The 17176-nt window shown below is 39.0% G+C and overlaps 1 protein-coding gene across 1 annotated transcript in view; it reads left to right on the top strand.

Annotated features, from left to right (window-relative positions):
• The window catches only part of lsamp (limbic system associated membrane protein), a 140355-nt gene that overhangs the window by 118704 nt on the left and 4475 nt on the right, over positions 1-17176 (top strand). Inside the window, exons 3-5 of the mRNA XM_079392698.1 lie at positions 7287-7412; positions 16618-16749; positions 16828-16948. Coding sequence (XP_079248824.1) covers positions 7287-7412; positions 16618-16749; positions 16828-16948 — 379 coding nt within the window. The remainder of the gene's footprint in view (positions 1-7286; positions 7413-16617; positions 16750-16827; positions 16949-17176) is intronic.

Below are 17176 nucleotides of genomic sequence, written 5' to 3'. Positions count from 1 at the left end.
TATTCAGCTCTAAGATGCATAAATGCATAAATAATGACCTTATGACTGGTTTTGTGCTCCAGGGTCACATGTGCTCTGTGTGAAAGCGCTAGTGAAGCACACTGCTTTGTGAGCTGCTGATGATGATGACGCTGCTCTTCACACACAGTAACACACACGCTCCGGCGCTCGAGCTCACCCTGCGGTGATGAACAGGCCGTTCTTCTGCATCGCATCTGAAGGTTTCTGCTCTGCTGTCGCTCGCATCTGAAATGTTTTTTGGCCAGATTTATGTGGGAAGAGAAAAGCGCCCGCTCTTGTTTTCTATGCAGGAACATGTTCATTAGTCTTTGGTATTGTATGCTGCAGTTTTGTTTTTGCAAAATCATAAATCTTTATACAATTTGAGAGGATCCACTTGGCTTTGCAAGTTTCCTTCAAGATTAATATGAGCAGCTCTGCAGCGCAGCACAAAATAAAAGACGCCTCCTGACAAAATAAATTACAGGCAATTGTCGTTCATCTTCAGGATCGATCAAACTCTGGAGGTTTATTGTTCTGGTGTGCAGCTCAGACAGAGAGGAAGCGTTGGGCCGCAGACTGAAGACGGTCTGGAGCTGGTTTTGATTGTGAATGCGATGTAATGATGTTCATGTAAAATGTGTAAAAGTGTAATATTGATGAAGAGCAAGAGCAGCATGAGCTCACTGTATCTTCATAATGATGATGTCTGTCTGCTGATGCTTGATCTTCTTACACTAATGAGAGAATAATGTAGAATCTTCAGCAGCAAACATGAATATTGTTGCTTAGTTCAAAATATTCCCCAATATGTGTATGCATAACAAATATTCCTTGTCTGTGAATGAACGTAAGAACATAAACTCACAGAAGATTGAGGCGTCTTTATTACGTCACTGGATTTTTTTTTCTGTTTCCATGGTAACAGCACTTTCTCTGATTGGTGCATCTCTCTGCAGGATTATGGGTAGTGTTGTTATGAACTGATTTTAATATGTGAAGCATTAGTGGTTCTCTGTCGTTCATTTGATTAGCATTGGTTCAGTAGAGTTGGTGAATGTTGTCATGTGAGCGCTAGTGACTGCGATCCTACAGTGTGTGTGTGTGTGTGTGTGTGTGTGAGTGAGTTTGTGTGCGTGTGTGTGTGTGTGTGTGTGTGTGTGTGTGTGAGAGAGTGTGTGAGAGTGAGTGTGTGTGTGTGTGTGTGTGTGTGTGTTTGTGTGTGTGTGTGTGTGTGTGTGTGTGTGAGTGAGTTTGTGTGCGTGTGTGTGTGTGTGTGTGTGTGGGTGAGAGAGTGTGTGAGAGTGAGTGTGTGTGTGTGTGTGTGTGTGTGTGTGTGTGAGAGTGTGGCTGTGTTCAAAATGGCCTACTTGCTTACTGCTTACTGCCCAGTACACAGTGCATACTGCCTACTATTTTTTTAAAGAATAGTGTGTGAAACAGTATACAATAAGCAACAAATGTTTCAGTGTGCTTAATTGTCACATGACAAACACTGAATATTAATTCAACACAGCTGTCAAGGTTATTATGTTATAAACAACTGTGATAACCATTCTTTTTTTACAAAGGCTTGTTAATAAGGCTTCATATTAGTAAACAATGCTATACTGCCCAATTGAACTCATTTCATAATTGATAAACTTCACATATTGGACAGAACTGAATCAACACTGAGCTGTCTTTAACTGAACAATTATATTTTTTGCAATTACACTAAGTGGAAAAAGCAATATATTCTAGTTACACTAAGGGCAAATAATGATAAATTCTATTTACACTAAAATAACAACATTTTCTTTAGCAACAGGCGTGTAAATAGTAGTTAGGTGGCAGATATTTATAGGCTACTTCAATACTGTAGTACGGTATAAAAAAATATGCAATAACATTGAGTATAAATTGTCATATATATAAATTTTATTAGATTAATGCCACTTTATTGGGACAAAAACCTACCTACAGCTAAGCATACAGAACAGTGGTCACTGTATTAACACTGTATTATTTATTAGGCGTTTTATTTACTTAATTTTTATTGAAAATAAATGCCTTTCTGATCTGTTATGTGATGGGAAAAGGAGAAGCACAAGTTTGAGAAAAGCTGGAATTGAACTCAGGTCGATCTCGTCAGAAGCTCACATCTTTTACTCACTGCGCCACTGATACTACGGAAACACACGTGTCTTCTGCAGTGTTTATCGCAGCCAGGCATTGGTGCGCGGAGTTTATGTAAATAGCCTCTGCCAACAAATTGGTCTATTTGTAAATACACTCCGTTTCTTTTTAGAGCTGCTTGACAGTGGAATTGAATTCTGTTTGCATTATTGAAATATTATTTTTATTTATATATTATATTGCTGCAGTATTATTACTTAATATCTTTGAAACAATCTAAGCGCTAGAGATAAAGGTGATGTCATTTGACTTGATCGGAAATGTGCCGCAGAGATTAAAGTACAATTTATGTCCTACTGTGTTTTTATATACACAGTGATAGTTTGTAGTTTACATGTATATTTATATACGCAGAGCTGGGTAGGAACTCATTACATGTCATCTGGATTACGTAATCAGATTCCAAAAATTAAGTACTTGTAATTAGAGTAAATTACATTTTAAAAAATACTCGTAGTCAGACTACAGTTACTTTTTTTATGGATTACATGATTACATATTATTCACACAATAGCAATAAATTATTCATAATTCATTGATTCTCCCTAATTTCTCTTTTTCATCTTTTACATTTTCCTTTCTAAAGTAACCTAGCGATTATATACATATTATATATGTATATATACTCCAGTTTTGTGGACATTCACACAGAGATCAGTCATTAGTCAGGTGACCACTGATTTACAACAATTATTTCAGGTTTAAGAAGTGTTTCAACATTGCATCAACTACTGATGAACACATTCATTTTTATTTGAATTATTACTCTGTAGGTTTTTTTTAGCAATGTATTATTAATTATAACTAATTAAAATGCACATTCACATTATTTCTTAGTTGCATGTAATGCAGGTGTAAATAAATAAATAAAATGTTTTATTTAAAGACTATAAAAGACTATAAGACTTTTTTAAGACTATATAAATACATAGACGGTTCACTCTTATGAATGAGAGAAATTAATGTGTGTGTGTGTGTGTGTATTGGTGCCGTTAAATCAGTTCCTTTATGTGTTTGACGTGTTGCGATAGTTAGAAACATTAACCCTGGTTAATACCTCATCACCTGACCTCTGAACTGTGACCCTGCCGTTTATATCACTGTCTGGTAAGTTGCAGTAGGCGACTGTTTTCTGAAGGGAGCAACTCTTTTCTTCTGTGTTTGTATTGGGTCAAATATTTTTAGCAGACTGAGATATTTACCATCTTAGAATTTATCTTTGGCCTGCTTCATCTCTGGAGGAATATGGTGCAGATCTTCAGCTCTCAGCTGGTCTTCGGCGGTTCGAGATCAGGCAGTTTTTCAGGTCTCTGCCTTTCTATTTTAGCACTGTAATAATGCACCAGCCCTAATTCTGTTACAGACGCAGACTCCACACACAGGATACAAAACAGGTAAGGTTTATTAATAGGCAGATGAGCAGAGATAGAAGAATGTAATGATCAGGCTGATGCAGGGATGGAGAATGATGCGATGGGATTTCTCACAGAACCGTGGTGTATTCCGACAGGAGCTCGAGGACAGATGGGAACCACACACACCTCAATGCTTCAGGGGAAGCTTCCAGGAAGGACCGACTGGGATCCAGGACACGGATGGAGACAACACTCGGAGGAGACACAAGAGGTAAGTACACAGGTATGTATATCACAGGTAAATCACACAGATAACTTTTAGGAGTCCACTACGTGCAAACAAGACCGGACGTTTGACTGTTGTGAGGTGTGTGGTTATATGGGGTATCTTGATGAGGTGCAGATGACGTGCAGGTGTGCTGATTAGTATTCCGGTGAGGCTGCTCGTTGTGATTGGCTGGATGGGGAGCCTGGCCGATCTGTGACAAATTCACAGTACTGTAGAACAGCAGATACTGCTACTTCTGTTTAAGGTCAGGCAAAGTTTAGTTTGCTGTAATTCAGAATTATAAAGACATTTTATAATTATTTATTTTTCCCTGAGGTCCACTTATTATTATAATGTGTTACTGTGGCTTAAAGGCTTTATGTAATTTATTTCTGTTATAATTACCTAAACTGTGTAGCTGCTGAATAGATTTATTAAATAGCATTGATAGCTAAAACTGGACATCTTTATATTAATGAGATTATGCCGTGATATCATAATCAGAAAGATTTATTTGGTTGTTTTTGTAGTTCAGTTTCAGTAAATACTGTACTTTTGAGTTGTGAAAGTTTTTTTATCAATCAAGAATTTTTTATTTGATACTAATATTACTGGCATTTGCAATATTAATGATATTGACATCTCTTGATTAAGGTTAATTATTAAGGTATTCATTATAGGGTCTTATCATAATGAATACCTTAATAATTAACCTTAATCAAGAGATGTCAATATCATTAATATTGCAAATGTCAGTAATATTAGTAATGTCATTCATTTTAGTTACTTTACTCTTAGTAATATAATTTATTTTATTTATTCATATAAGTTATTTGTAATATTAATAATGTCATTCATATTACTAATAATAGTATTAATCATTTTAGTGATTTACTAACTTCACTAGTATTAATAATATGAGTAATGTCAGTGATTTATAACATTAGTAAAGTCAATCATATTAGTAATGTATAGTTGTAGTAAGTTAACTTTAGTTAAGTATTTTTTAGTATTTAGAAAGTAATTTTAGTCAGTTGTAATGTCTGTAGTATTATTAATTTTAGTAGTTCTAATGTCATTAATATGAGTAATATAATATTAATGATGTCAATCATATATGTCTAGTATTATTCATTTCAGTAGTATTAGTAATGCCATTAATATTAGTCACATAATAATGTCAGTCATAATGTCTGTAATATTAATTTCAGTAGGATTAGTAGTCAGTAATGTTAATAACTTATAAAATTAAGAACATCAATCATAATGTCTGTAATAGTATTAATTAAAGTAGTATTAGTAATGTCTGTAATATTAGTAACTTATAAGTAATGTCAATCAAAATGTCTGTTTGTAAATATTTCTAATTTTACAAGCACTAATAATGTCTGAAATATATGTAATTTGTAATATTAGTAATGCCAGTAATATAAGAAATTTAAGTAATATTATTCATGTCTGTAATGTTAGTAATGTGTTTTTGTGTCTGACAGCTGTTTCTCTGTGACGGTCATGATAATTTTCACTCATGAGGCTTTTATGAACTAATATAAACATCATAAACTGAGCAGCTGCTGAAGGTGTTTTCAGGTGTGAGAACAACTCGGGTCTGGGCCAAAACCCTGAAATAATGCTGTGTGCGTGCATGTGTGTGTGTGTGTGTGTGTGTGTGTGTGCGTGTGTGATTTATGAGTTTGCACTTCCTGGGCTGGAGAAACATGTATTTCTGTAAGAGATTTTCTAGTCAGTCCTGCTGCAACTACAATTCCAGTTTCATGCATGTTAGAGAGAGAGAGAGACGCTCTGAGAAGAGAGAGTGTTTTAAAAAGCAACAGTGATTGGTTGAAGAGAAAGCAGAGAGAGAATGGAGTACAGAAGCACTGCTGTGAGAAACAGAGTCAATCTGCCACCTAGTGAACATCATTTATCAGACACTGACAACACGTCTGGCCGTTTACAAACATACAGACAGACAGAGACAGACGCCAGAGCGCTTCATCTCATCTCATACTGGCCTCCTGTTCAGCATATTTTTAGCATTTTAGTTTTTCCCCAGCAGTCATATTATATAATGCCACTCCAGGTTGCCATGTATTAAATTTTCCATGATCATTTCCACCCTCTCTTACTGATATTTATCACTGTACCTTTAAGACTTCTGTATGTAAATGATGTTCATTCTTGACACGTGTAATAATCTCATTCACTGCTCTGTGCAAATTGCAGTCAGCATTAATTATGTGGGTGTTTTTGAGTCTGATTTGCATAATTCCTTTATTGAACTCCTCCCTCAGTATCATCATGTGGTTGAGCGTGTTGGGGGGAGGAGACTGGGTGGGATTGTGTCAGAAAAGGCGGGGTCTGGGATTAGAGAGGACTTCATTAGAGATCAGAATGACAGCGGTTGAATGAATGTTCACAGATGAATGAAGGATGAATGCTGTGGTGTAGATGAGCTAAGGGGAGGAGACTGGGGCGGGGTTTGATGTGGAATGGGCGGGGCCTGGGATTACAGCAACTGAACGAGTGAGTGCTGACAGACAGATGAACGTGTAAGAAGCACTGTGGTGTAGATTAGTGTATGGAGGAGGAGACTGGGGTAGAGTTTCAGTTATAAGAGGTGGAGTCTGTTTCAGAGGAGCGGGGTTTAATAAAATAAGAATGACAGCGGCTGAACAACTGAGTGTTGACAGACACAGATGAATCCATAAAGAGCACTATGGTGTAGATTAGTGTGTGGAGGAGGCAGAGTTTCAGTTATAAGGGGCGGGGTCTGATCTGAGATCAGAATGACACGAGTGAGTGTTGACAGACAGATGAATGCAAAGTGCTTCGATGTAGATTAGTGTATGGAGGAGGTGGGGTTTCAGTTATAAGGGGCGGGGTCTGTGTCAGAGGGGGCGGGGTTTAATTAGATCAGAATGACAGCAGCTGAACAAGTGAGTGCTGACAGACACAGATGAATGCGTATGAGCGCTGCTGGAGGCAGATGTGCTGCAGATGAATCTCTGTCTCTCGCCGCTGATTTATGGCAGGTTTGTGTTGCTGAAGCTGCAGCTCTGTTCGTGTTAGTCTGGATCTCAGAGTAAATCAAGAAAATGACAATGCGCTTCATTAAATGGCGCATGGGTTTGATGAATATCTGGGATTGCGCGTGAATTGATCAGACGTGTGTGGGAATAATGGACGAGTGAGTCTGCGGCTCATAACAGATGATGTGTGTGTGATATTTCCACACGCATTTGGCTTTATTGATGTTCTGCAGCATCCGCATTAAACACCGCAGAGTTTATTATGAGTGTGTGTGTGTGTGTGTGTGTGTGTGTGTGTGTGTGTGTGTGTGTGTGTGTGTGTGTTACGAGGTCAAGAGGATGTTTATGAGCGACACTCTGATGTGTGTCTATCTGTATTAGCATGAGCACAAATCTTCCAGCATCCCTCAGTGTTTCTCGCTCATGTCGTTCTGCTCTGTTTTTCTCTCTCAGTTCCTCCAGTCATCTATAAAGTTTCGGACGACATCACTGTGAATGAGGGCAGTAACGTGACATTGACGTGTTTGGCCAATGGGAGGCCAGATCCCTCCATCACCTGGAGACTGCTCAACCCATCAGGTGAGTGACAGCCAATCAGCTGCTAGAAAATCTCCTATTAAAATCTCCTATCTCATATGTGTGTTGATGCAACCACATCACATAACCCACAACACCCTAGCAACCACCCAGATCTGCCTAGTGACCATATAGCCTATCCCAGAACACCCTAGCAACCACATCACATCACCCACAACACCCTAGCAACCACCCAGAACTGCCTAGTGACCACATAGCCTCACCCACAACACCCTAGCAACCACATCACTCACAACACCCTAGCAACCACTCAGAACTGCCTAGTACCCACATAGCCTCACCCACAGCACCCTAGCAACCACATCACTCACAACACCCTAGCAACAACCCAGAACTGCCTAGTGCCCACATAGCATCACCCAGAACACCCTAGCAACCACATCACAACACCCTAGCAACCACCCAGAACTGCGTAGTGACCACATAGCATCACCCAGAACACCCTAGCAACCACATCACATCACCCACAACAACCTAGCAACCACACAGAACTGCCTAGTGACCACATAGCCTCACCCAGAACACCCTAGCAACCACATCACATCACCCACAACACCTTAGCAACCACCCAGAACTGCCTAGTTACCACATAGCCTCACCCACAACACCCTAGCAACCACATCACTCACAACACCCTAGCAACCACCCAGAACTGCCTAGTACCCACATAGCCTCACCCACAACACCCTAGCAACCACATCACTCACAACACCCTAGCAACGACCCAGAACTGCCTAGTGCCCACATAGCATCACCCAGAACACCCTAGCAACCACATCACAACACCCACAACAACCTAGCAACCACCCAGAACTAAATAGCAACCACAGAGCATCATCCAAAACTACTTAGCAACCACATAGCATCACTCAGAACACCCTAGAAGCAACATCACATCATCCTAAACTGCCTAAAGAACACATAGCATCACTCAGAACACCCTAGCAACCATATCGAATCAGCCAAAACTACCTAGCAAACACATAGCATTACTTGGAACACCCTAGCAACCCAATTAAACAACACCCTAGCAACCACAGCACATCCAAAACTACCTAGAAACTACATAGCATGACTCAAAGCACCCTAGTAACCAAATTACATCACCCACAAGTCAAGTCACCTTTATTTATATAGCGCTTTTAACAATGTAAATTGTGTCAAAGCAACTGCACAATATCAAAATAGGAAAATAGTGCGTCAATAATGTAAAATGAATATTTAATATCTATTAAATCTAGAGTATGATTTCGACAATGAGTAGGTCCGGAAACGTGTTGTCTAACCCCAATAGAGTTCAGAATGTCTATGAATGCTGATCCTAATGCATCTTTTTCATTATCGACATGGATATTAAAATCACCAACAATTAGGACTTTATCTGCAGCCAGTACTAACTCAGATAGAAAATCAGCAAATTCTTTAATAAAGTCTGTGTGGTGGCCTGTATACAGTAGCCAGTACAAACATCACAGGGGATTTAACACTAACACGTGTTTCTCTAAATAATGTTATACGCAGCACCATAACTTCAAACGAGTTATACTTAAAGCCTGCCCTCTGAGAAATACTGAGAATATTGCTATACATTTTAGCAACACCTTTACCTTTCGGACGTGGCTCATTTTTATAGCAGTAATCTTGGCGGGTGGACTCATTTAAAGTAATGCTGATAAAATTTTAAAAAACTTGAATGCAATGTAAGTCGCTTTGGATAAAAGCGTCTGCTAAATGCATAAATGTAAATGTAATGTATTCATCTAGTTTTAGCCATGTTTCTGTCAAACAGAGCAAATCTAGATTATTATCATTGATCAAATCATTTACAAAAAGTGCTTTTGTAGAAAGGGACCTGATATTCAGTAAGCCAAGTTTTATCAATTGTTTCTCTGTACTGAAAACATTTGTAAAACATTGTAACACAACAGACACAGTCTCTATAGTGTGATATCTGGGTGAAGGAGTCTCTATCTGCTGAGAATTAACTGACTTCTGTGACGTAAGGCGGCTAGCAGACGGTTGGTTTAGCCAGTCTGTCTGCTTCCTGACCTGGGCCCCAGTTAGTCAAGTACGAACTCTAAGACTATGTGCCATATTTCTAGAGAGAAGAGCGGCACCACCCCAGGAGGGATGAACACCATCTCTTTTCAACAGGTCAGGTCTGCCCCAAAAACTCGTCCAATTGTCTATAAAGCCTATGTTATTCTGCGGGCACCACTTAAACATCCAGCCATTGAGTGATAACAGTCTGCTATGAATCTCATCGCCACGGTAAGCAGGGAGGGGACCAGAGCATATTACAGTGTCTGACATCGTACTTGCAAGTTCACACACCTCTTTAACATTGTTTTAGTGATCTCCGACTGACGAAGTCGAACATCATTAGCGCCAACGTGGAAAACAATCTTACTGAATTTACGTTTAGCATTAGCCAGCACTTTTAAATTTGCCAAGATGTCAGGCGCTCTGGCTCCCAATAAACAATGGACTATGGTGGCTGGTGTCTCTATTTTCACGTTCCGTACAATAGAATCGGCAATAACCTGAGCACTTTCATCAGGTTTCTCAGTGGGTGCATCACTGAGTGGGGAGAACCTGTTTGATGTTCTGATCGGAACGGAAGAGTGGTGTTTTGACCCGCGACTAGGCCGCCTCACAGTCACCCAGCTGCCCTGCTGCACGGGTTCAACCGGAACTGAACAATGTACAGGACTCCCTGAGCTAGTCGCATCCAAAGCAGTATCTACAGCCCTCACATTCTTACTGTCCTCAACTAAAGTTTGGATGCGTGTCTTTAATTCTGAAACCTTCTCTGTCAGCCTAACTATTTCCCTGCATTTATCACATGTGAATCCCTCATCGCCGACATAGAGAGATAAACTATACATGTGACATGAAGTGCAAACAACAATAGCAGGAGAAGAAACCATTACTCACCGTGACTGATGAATGATACCAACTTAACTTACCACTTACCACTGTTGTTTGATGAACTCATGAAAAACGGAGCGAGAGAGAAATGAAAACGGAGCGAGAAAAAAGAAAACAATAATAGGTGCGAATAGAAACGCAAGTAACAAGCTAACCAGCTGGTTTTAAAAAGCGAACGATCAAATTAGTTAGATTAGTTTTATAGATAATACCAGAAATATGGTGGGAATTAAGTTATATATTATCACTTTGAACAACAGAGAGTGAAATTAAGGTAAAGATTCAATAAAAAAGCGGAGCTACAAACGCAAACCTCTCAGCAGCACAACAGACAGGAACAGACTGAAGCCCACAACACCCTAGCAACCACAGCACATCATCCAAAACTACCTAGCAACCACATAGCATCACTTAGAACACCCTAGCATCCACATAGCATCACTCTAGCAACCACCCATAACTAACTAGTGACCACAAAGCATTACCCAGAACTCCCAGCAGGCCTGTGAAGGCTCTGTCAGTCTGAAGTGATCGTGGGTTTAGTTGTCCGCTTGTCCTTCAGACTCACAAAAGAACCTTCAAGCGCTCTGACCTGGATTCTGTCAGCATGTTCTCTTTCTGTCAGACAGGAAGTCGAAAGAGTGTCAGCGAGAGAAGTGTGTGTGTTACATGTGGAGCAGCTGTGGTTTGATTAGAGTGTGTGTGTGTGTGTGTGTGTGTGTGTTGACCAGTGGTTTCATGTTCACAGTGTATCTGTTGTCCTGAAGATCTTTCTTATCGACTGCTGCAGACGTGCTTGGAGCAGCATTTACTGAAAAGAGCTGAATGCTGTTTAAAGTATTGAACATCCATGTGTGTGTGTGTGTGTGTGTGTGTGTGTGTGTGTGGATCGATGCTGTAATGGTTGGAGAGCCTCGTTTCCACAGAAGGTCACTAAAGATCAGAGACGGAGGCCTTTTAACAGCTGGAACATTATAGTGTTGTCAAAAATATCGATATTTCGATAAATATCGATACTGAAATATCTGAACGGTACCAATATTAATTTCCCGAAGTATCGATACACCGATACTAGCCGAGCTGTCACTTTTACTTCTCTCCAAAGGCGCGTGGACAAGCACCACACGTGACCGCACTCCTCTCCTTCGCTCTGGTTAAATAGCAAAAGTGAAGTGAATAGAAAGATGACTGCTCTGGTTGTTAAAGAACACAGCAGGAGCGCTATCTGTAGGGATCTATGATCTCCGCGATGCAGAGAACGCCACGGAATCCAGTCATAAAAACGGAATTTACAGTTTAACGTAATGTCACGGAATTTGTCAAAGTTTGGATGAATTAATCAAAAGTAGGTCATTACACTTCAATCAAATCGCGATATGGACTAGTATCTGAAAATATTAAGCTGCAAAAGTGGATTTAAATATGAATCCTGCATGTTCTGCGCGTCTCTGTGTGAATGTGCTGCACGTGCGGTTGTGTTTACTAATGTGGCGCTCGCGGTGATTTCAGCGTCTGCCGTCTCAATGAGGACATAAATACATCAACAATATCTCCAGAACTGATCTGAAAGCACTTTACCAGCATTTTACCAATTAATTTGAGTAAAACTAGCATCATATCATACACACACAGAACTTTAGAAGTATTCACGGCAACCCGTCAAAATAAAAGTTCGGTTTAACTTTGTGTGTGTGTGTGTAAGTGTTTTCTTCAATTTGTGCTTCTGTGTCAAAGGTTTCTTCTAACTTTTATTAAAAGCCTATTAAAGACCGTGTGCCAGAAATAGGCTATATTACTATTATTTAGTAGAATGTGCATAATACTACTACTTACTACTACTGTTAATTTTTAAAAAGGAAATAATCATAAAATATTTTAATTTTAATAGTAAATCCACTTCATTTGCCAAAAATGTAAAAGTTTAATTTTCATTAATTCAAATATAAATTAATTAAAATAGTTTTATGCCTTCATCTGATTTCCAGTAAAATTTAAATACACAACACAGAATTTCTGAGGGGGAAAACACATTTCATAAGGCTACTGTAAGAATAAATAAAAATAGTTTGTATGCATTCAAATAATAGACATGCTAAAACACAGAATTTGGTAACAATAGAACATAAGGTGAGAAAAAAATAAAACATTTCATACGGCCCTAAACGTGTCATTTTTGTTACACTTTTAATAAATTAAATGTTAAATTGTATAATTTTCATGATTTTAATGAATTAGACATGCTTTTAGATTAATAGCATTTAATTTGACCATAAAAAAAAAAAGAGTCCAGAAAAATTCAAACGGAAAAAAACGGAATCCAGAAAAATTAAAATGGAAAAAATTTAATGTAGAAAAAAATAAAACGGAATTTGGGGAAAAATAAAACGGATTTCATAGGACCCTATATCTGGAAATATTTTGGTTATGAAGCAAATGAGAATATCAACAAATAGAACTTTGGATTTTAATTAGAACATGTATTAGTAAACGTTAGTTTCAATTAACATTTAACTAAGATTAATAAAAGATTAATAAATAAATCAACAAATGCAGTACCTCAAGACATTTTTTTGTTCATGTAAAATATACCGCATGTTCTCGACTTGTTACATTTATCTTTAAATTAAAAAAAATACCCCCTTAATATTGTGGCAGTTTTTTTCTCCGTGGTATCGAAAATGGTATCGAGTATCGATATTTTTCAAGGTATCGTATCGAAGTTAGAAATTCCAGTATCGTGACAACACTAGAACATTATTCAAATGTTATCAGTGTTTGCTGTAACATTAAACCAGCTCTAAATCTGCACAAAACTGGCTCTAAACCAGCACTGAGTGGTTCAGTCAGAGACGGCATGCATCACACGACTGTGATTGAGTCGTTTCAGTTGTGTTTCTCAAATATTCAAAATATCTTTGAAAACACGTCTAGCTCACATTTCTTCTCCACCACAGATGTCCACCACAGCAGCACGATCTACTGCTCAAATCACACACGCTTACACTGAAGAAGTCATGTTAGTGATCAACACACACACGAACTGCTCAAGTCTGCTTTTCACTGACACACACACACACACACACAGCACATATGTGTTACTGTACGTGTGATTATGATGTTTTTACACAGTTTCGTCAAACGTCAGATCTCATTATCTCATGTATGTTCATCTTGCTCATTACTTGATCATTAGCTGCTCATTAACACTGCGTAAGAAAGAATGAGTATTAATCATACCTGTCAAGTTTTGGATTTGAAAATAAGGGAAATTTTCCGGCGCCCGCCGCGAGCAGTCCCACCACCCCAACCAAGCTCCAGTATCCCTTACATTTTAAGACAGGTGACAAGAAAGCTAAAATCACCACTTGTCAACCACTTATAAACTACAATTGGCTTTATGCACAGCTGCACTACTTCCTGAACTTCAGGCAGCTCCTTTGATTCCTGTCTGCCATTATTGGACAAACTGATTAATCCAGGTGATCAGTTTGTCCAATAATGGCAGACAGGAAACAAAGGAGCTGCCTGAAGTTCAGGAAGTAGTGCAGCTGTGCATAAAGCCAATGATAGGCCTACCTTTGTTGACATTGACATGCTGTGAACATTCATAGCCTAAATGAAAACACAAAAGGGTATATATGAAGAGCATTTATTTAAAGGCTTATTTGCATATTTTCTGTTCATTTAACATTGCTTGTCTTTACATTTACATTTCATTTTCCTTCCACATTCTTTTCACATTCACGCACTCATTCATTTCATATTGCTTTTTTGTACAGTTTTTCTTTTCATTTCACATAACTTTTCTTTACTCTTTTAGTGACTTATTGTACTCATTTGTTGCAGACTTTGCATTCTTTAAGACTGTTTTGGCAAGAGTGCCTTCCTTCTCTGTCCTGGGGGCTGTTCCATAAACCAAGATTAGAGTATAAGCCAGGCTTATTTCGGTTAGTCAGGCTTATTTTTGGTAGATTCGGTTTCATAAATCAAACTTAAAAAAGTTCAAACTCAGTTACCCCGGCAACTTATGCTGGCAAACTAACCTGGTCCGGAGCAGGCTAACTGTCAGGCTAAGCTGAGCTCCTCTAACTCTGACCAATAGGAACGCATCCATATTACCACTGACTCTCTCACATACAGTCAGTTTAATTTATTATCGGTCCAAAAATAAAAGTATACAGAAAATACACCTTAAATAGTCAAATAAATAAAAAATAGGCTACAACCAACTGTATTTAATGTATTGTGCCCAAAATGTAGGCGAATGACATTTGAACATAGTTGCTACTCGTGCATGCAGTTGATCAGAAGTTTCTAGCCATGCAGCCTTTCTCTCTGAATTTATGACAGCTGTACCTTTTATGGTTATTAGAACATTAAAACATTACAATCTAAAATGTCTCTTTAAAGCATTAAAGCATAAAAACACAATCAAAAGTTAAAATCACTGAATTAAAAATGTAAATTTATAATAGAAATCAGAGTACATTTTAACTGATAAGAGGAACACACATTTAACTCATTTGAGCTCGTGATTAACAGTTGCTGCTATCATAAAAATACACTTATATGTAGTAAAATTCTATGTGCCACATTTAATGTCCAACAACAAATATTTGAGCAGAATGTATATTTTATTCAGAATTCTTGCGCTAGTATTCTATTCTGCTCCGTCTGTGTAGCGCGCATGCGCGCCGCAGCGCTCGTTCTCTCGCATAAGCCCCGCCCACTCCTGACAGCTAAATGGATATATTTGCATGGCTTTCTGACATTTACAGATGTAAAAAATATACCTGTGACGTATCAGTTATGCACTGAGGAAAACACAATGTTTCAAATGCGTTAAACAGCACAAATATTCGCTGTTTGCTATGGTGGATCGATTTGATCCATGATCGACATTAAGGGCTGCTTCAGAATAAGCGTGTACGTCACATTATCCTGACTCACTGAACCTGGATAGCATTAGTCAGATTGCGTGAACTTGAATTGTCGTTTATGGAACCACTTTAGTCCCGATTGATTTGTTAGGTTATTTCAAGTCAGGTTTTGGACTTTAATCCCCGCTTTTCTTAGCGTCTTTTATGGAACAGCCCCCTGGCGTCCATCATCTGTCTGTTTTTTCTTCTTTTTTTCCCGCGTCGTCACTCATCAACTCATCATCTGACCTCACACACTAACCTGTAGTAGGCTACTGCAGGTGGCAGTTATCGCGAGGCTAGTGACAGAGCTCAGATTTTTTTGGGGGGGGGTGTTTTTTTATTTTATTTTTAATAACGCAGGTTAAAATATGGGAGATTTACGGGAAAATACTAATACGGGAGGACGGTGGGAAAGAAGGGTAAATTACGGGAATTTCCCGGCCAAAACGGGATACTTGACAGGTATGGTATTAATAGATGCATTAAAGCAATCAGATCACAGGTGTGTGCGTGCGTGTGTGTGTGTGAGGAATAAACTACAACACAAGTGTGTTGACATGAATAAATAAGCATGACAATCAGGAGGTGTGTGTGTGTGTGTGTGTGTGTGTTTTGTGTGAACATTATGTGTATTTATTGTGTGTCTGTGAGCTTTCGGTTTTGCTGAACTTTGCCAATTTCATGGTTTTACATAAATTAGTATTCACTTAATAAATGCATTGTGCCTCACTGTGGTAAATGATGCTTATGAATAAAACATGAATATGCAAAAGAGCCCCCCCCCACTCACTTGTGTTCTGAAATGCTTTTCAACTTCCTGATGAAATGCTGACCAGATCAGTGTGTGTGTGAGACACAGAGAGAGCGAGAGAGAGAGAGAGAGTGAGTTTAGTGTTTGTGTGTTTATGTGTGTGTGTGTGTGTGTGTGAGAGAGAGAGAGAGAGAGAGAGAGAGAGAGAGAGTGGGTTTAGTGCTTGTGTGTTTATGTGAGTGTGTGTGTGTGCATGTTTATGTGGTTTATGAGGACACAAATGTGTATAATGACATGGGTATGACAGAGGTATTACAATATGAAGGTGGTTCATGAGGACACTGCCTATGTCCCCGTAATTCAAAAGGCTTAAAAACATACTAAATGGTGTTTTTTTGAAGATCTAAAAATGCACAAAGTCTCCTGTGAGGGCTAAGTTTAGGTGTAGGGTTGGTGTAGGGCAATAGCACACACAGTTTGTTCAGTATAAAAACCATTACGCCTATGGAGAGTCCCCATAAACCACAAAAACCAACGTGTGTGTGTGTGTGTGTGTGTGTGTGTGTGTGTGTGTGTTTGTCAGCTGAGGCTCTGGACGTGGGAGAGTATCTGGAGATCTCTGGGATCGTTCGCTCTCAGGCCGGACGTTACGAGTGTAAAGCAAGCAATGACGTCTCCACTCCTGATGTCAAATACGTCAACGTAGTGGTGAACTGTGAGTAGATGTTTGAGATCAGATAGATGTGTGTCCTGTCTGGTGTTTGTGAGATCAGACTGATATGTGTGTCCACAGACCCGCCATACATTAAGGAGGTGCGGAGCTCCGAGACGCCGGTGGGGCAGGCTGGAGTCCTGCACTGTGAGGCGTCTGCGGTTCCTCAGCCTGAGTTTGAGTGGTACAGGGACGAACGCAGGTCAGTCACTCAGAGAACACACATTATTCCCAGAACATTCCCAAAACATGTGTGATAGAATGCAAATAGAATGTAATAATACAAATAGAATGTTCTATTTAGTTTGCAAAACATTCCCTTAACTTTTAGCTAACATTCTTCTTCTAACATTTCTCTGATCTCTGTTCTTAATATAATTTCCTCTTTAGTATATCAGTATTCATCCAGCCCATACTGCAAAAGAAATAG

Source organism: Barbus barbus (assembly GCF_936440315.1).
Source record: "Barbus barbus genome assembly, chromosome: 34".
Taxonomy (NCBI): domain Eukaryota; kingdom Metazoa; phylum Chordata; class Actinopteri; order Cypriniformes; family Cyprinidae; genus Barbus; species Barbus barbus.
Note: the sequence above shows the minus strand (reverse complement) of the source record. Positions and strands in the feature narration are given on the sequence as shown.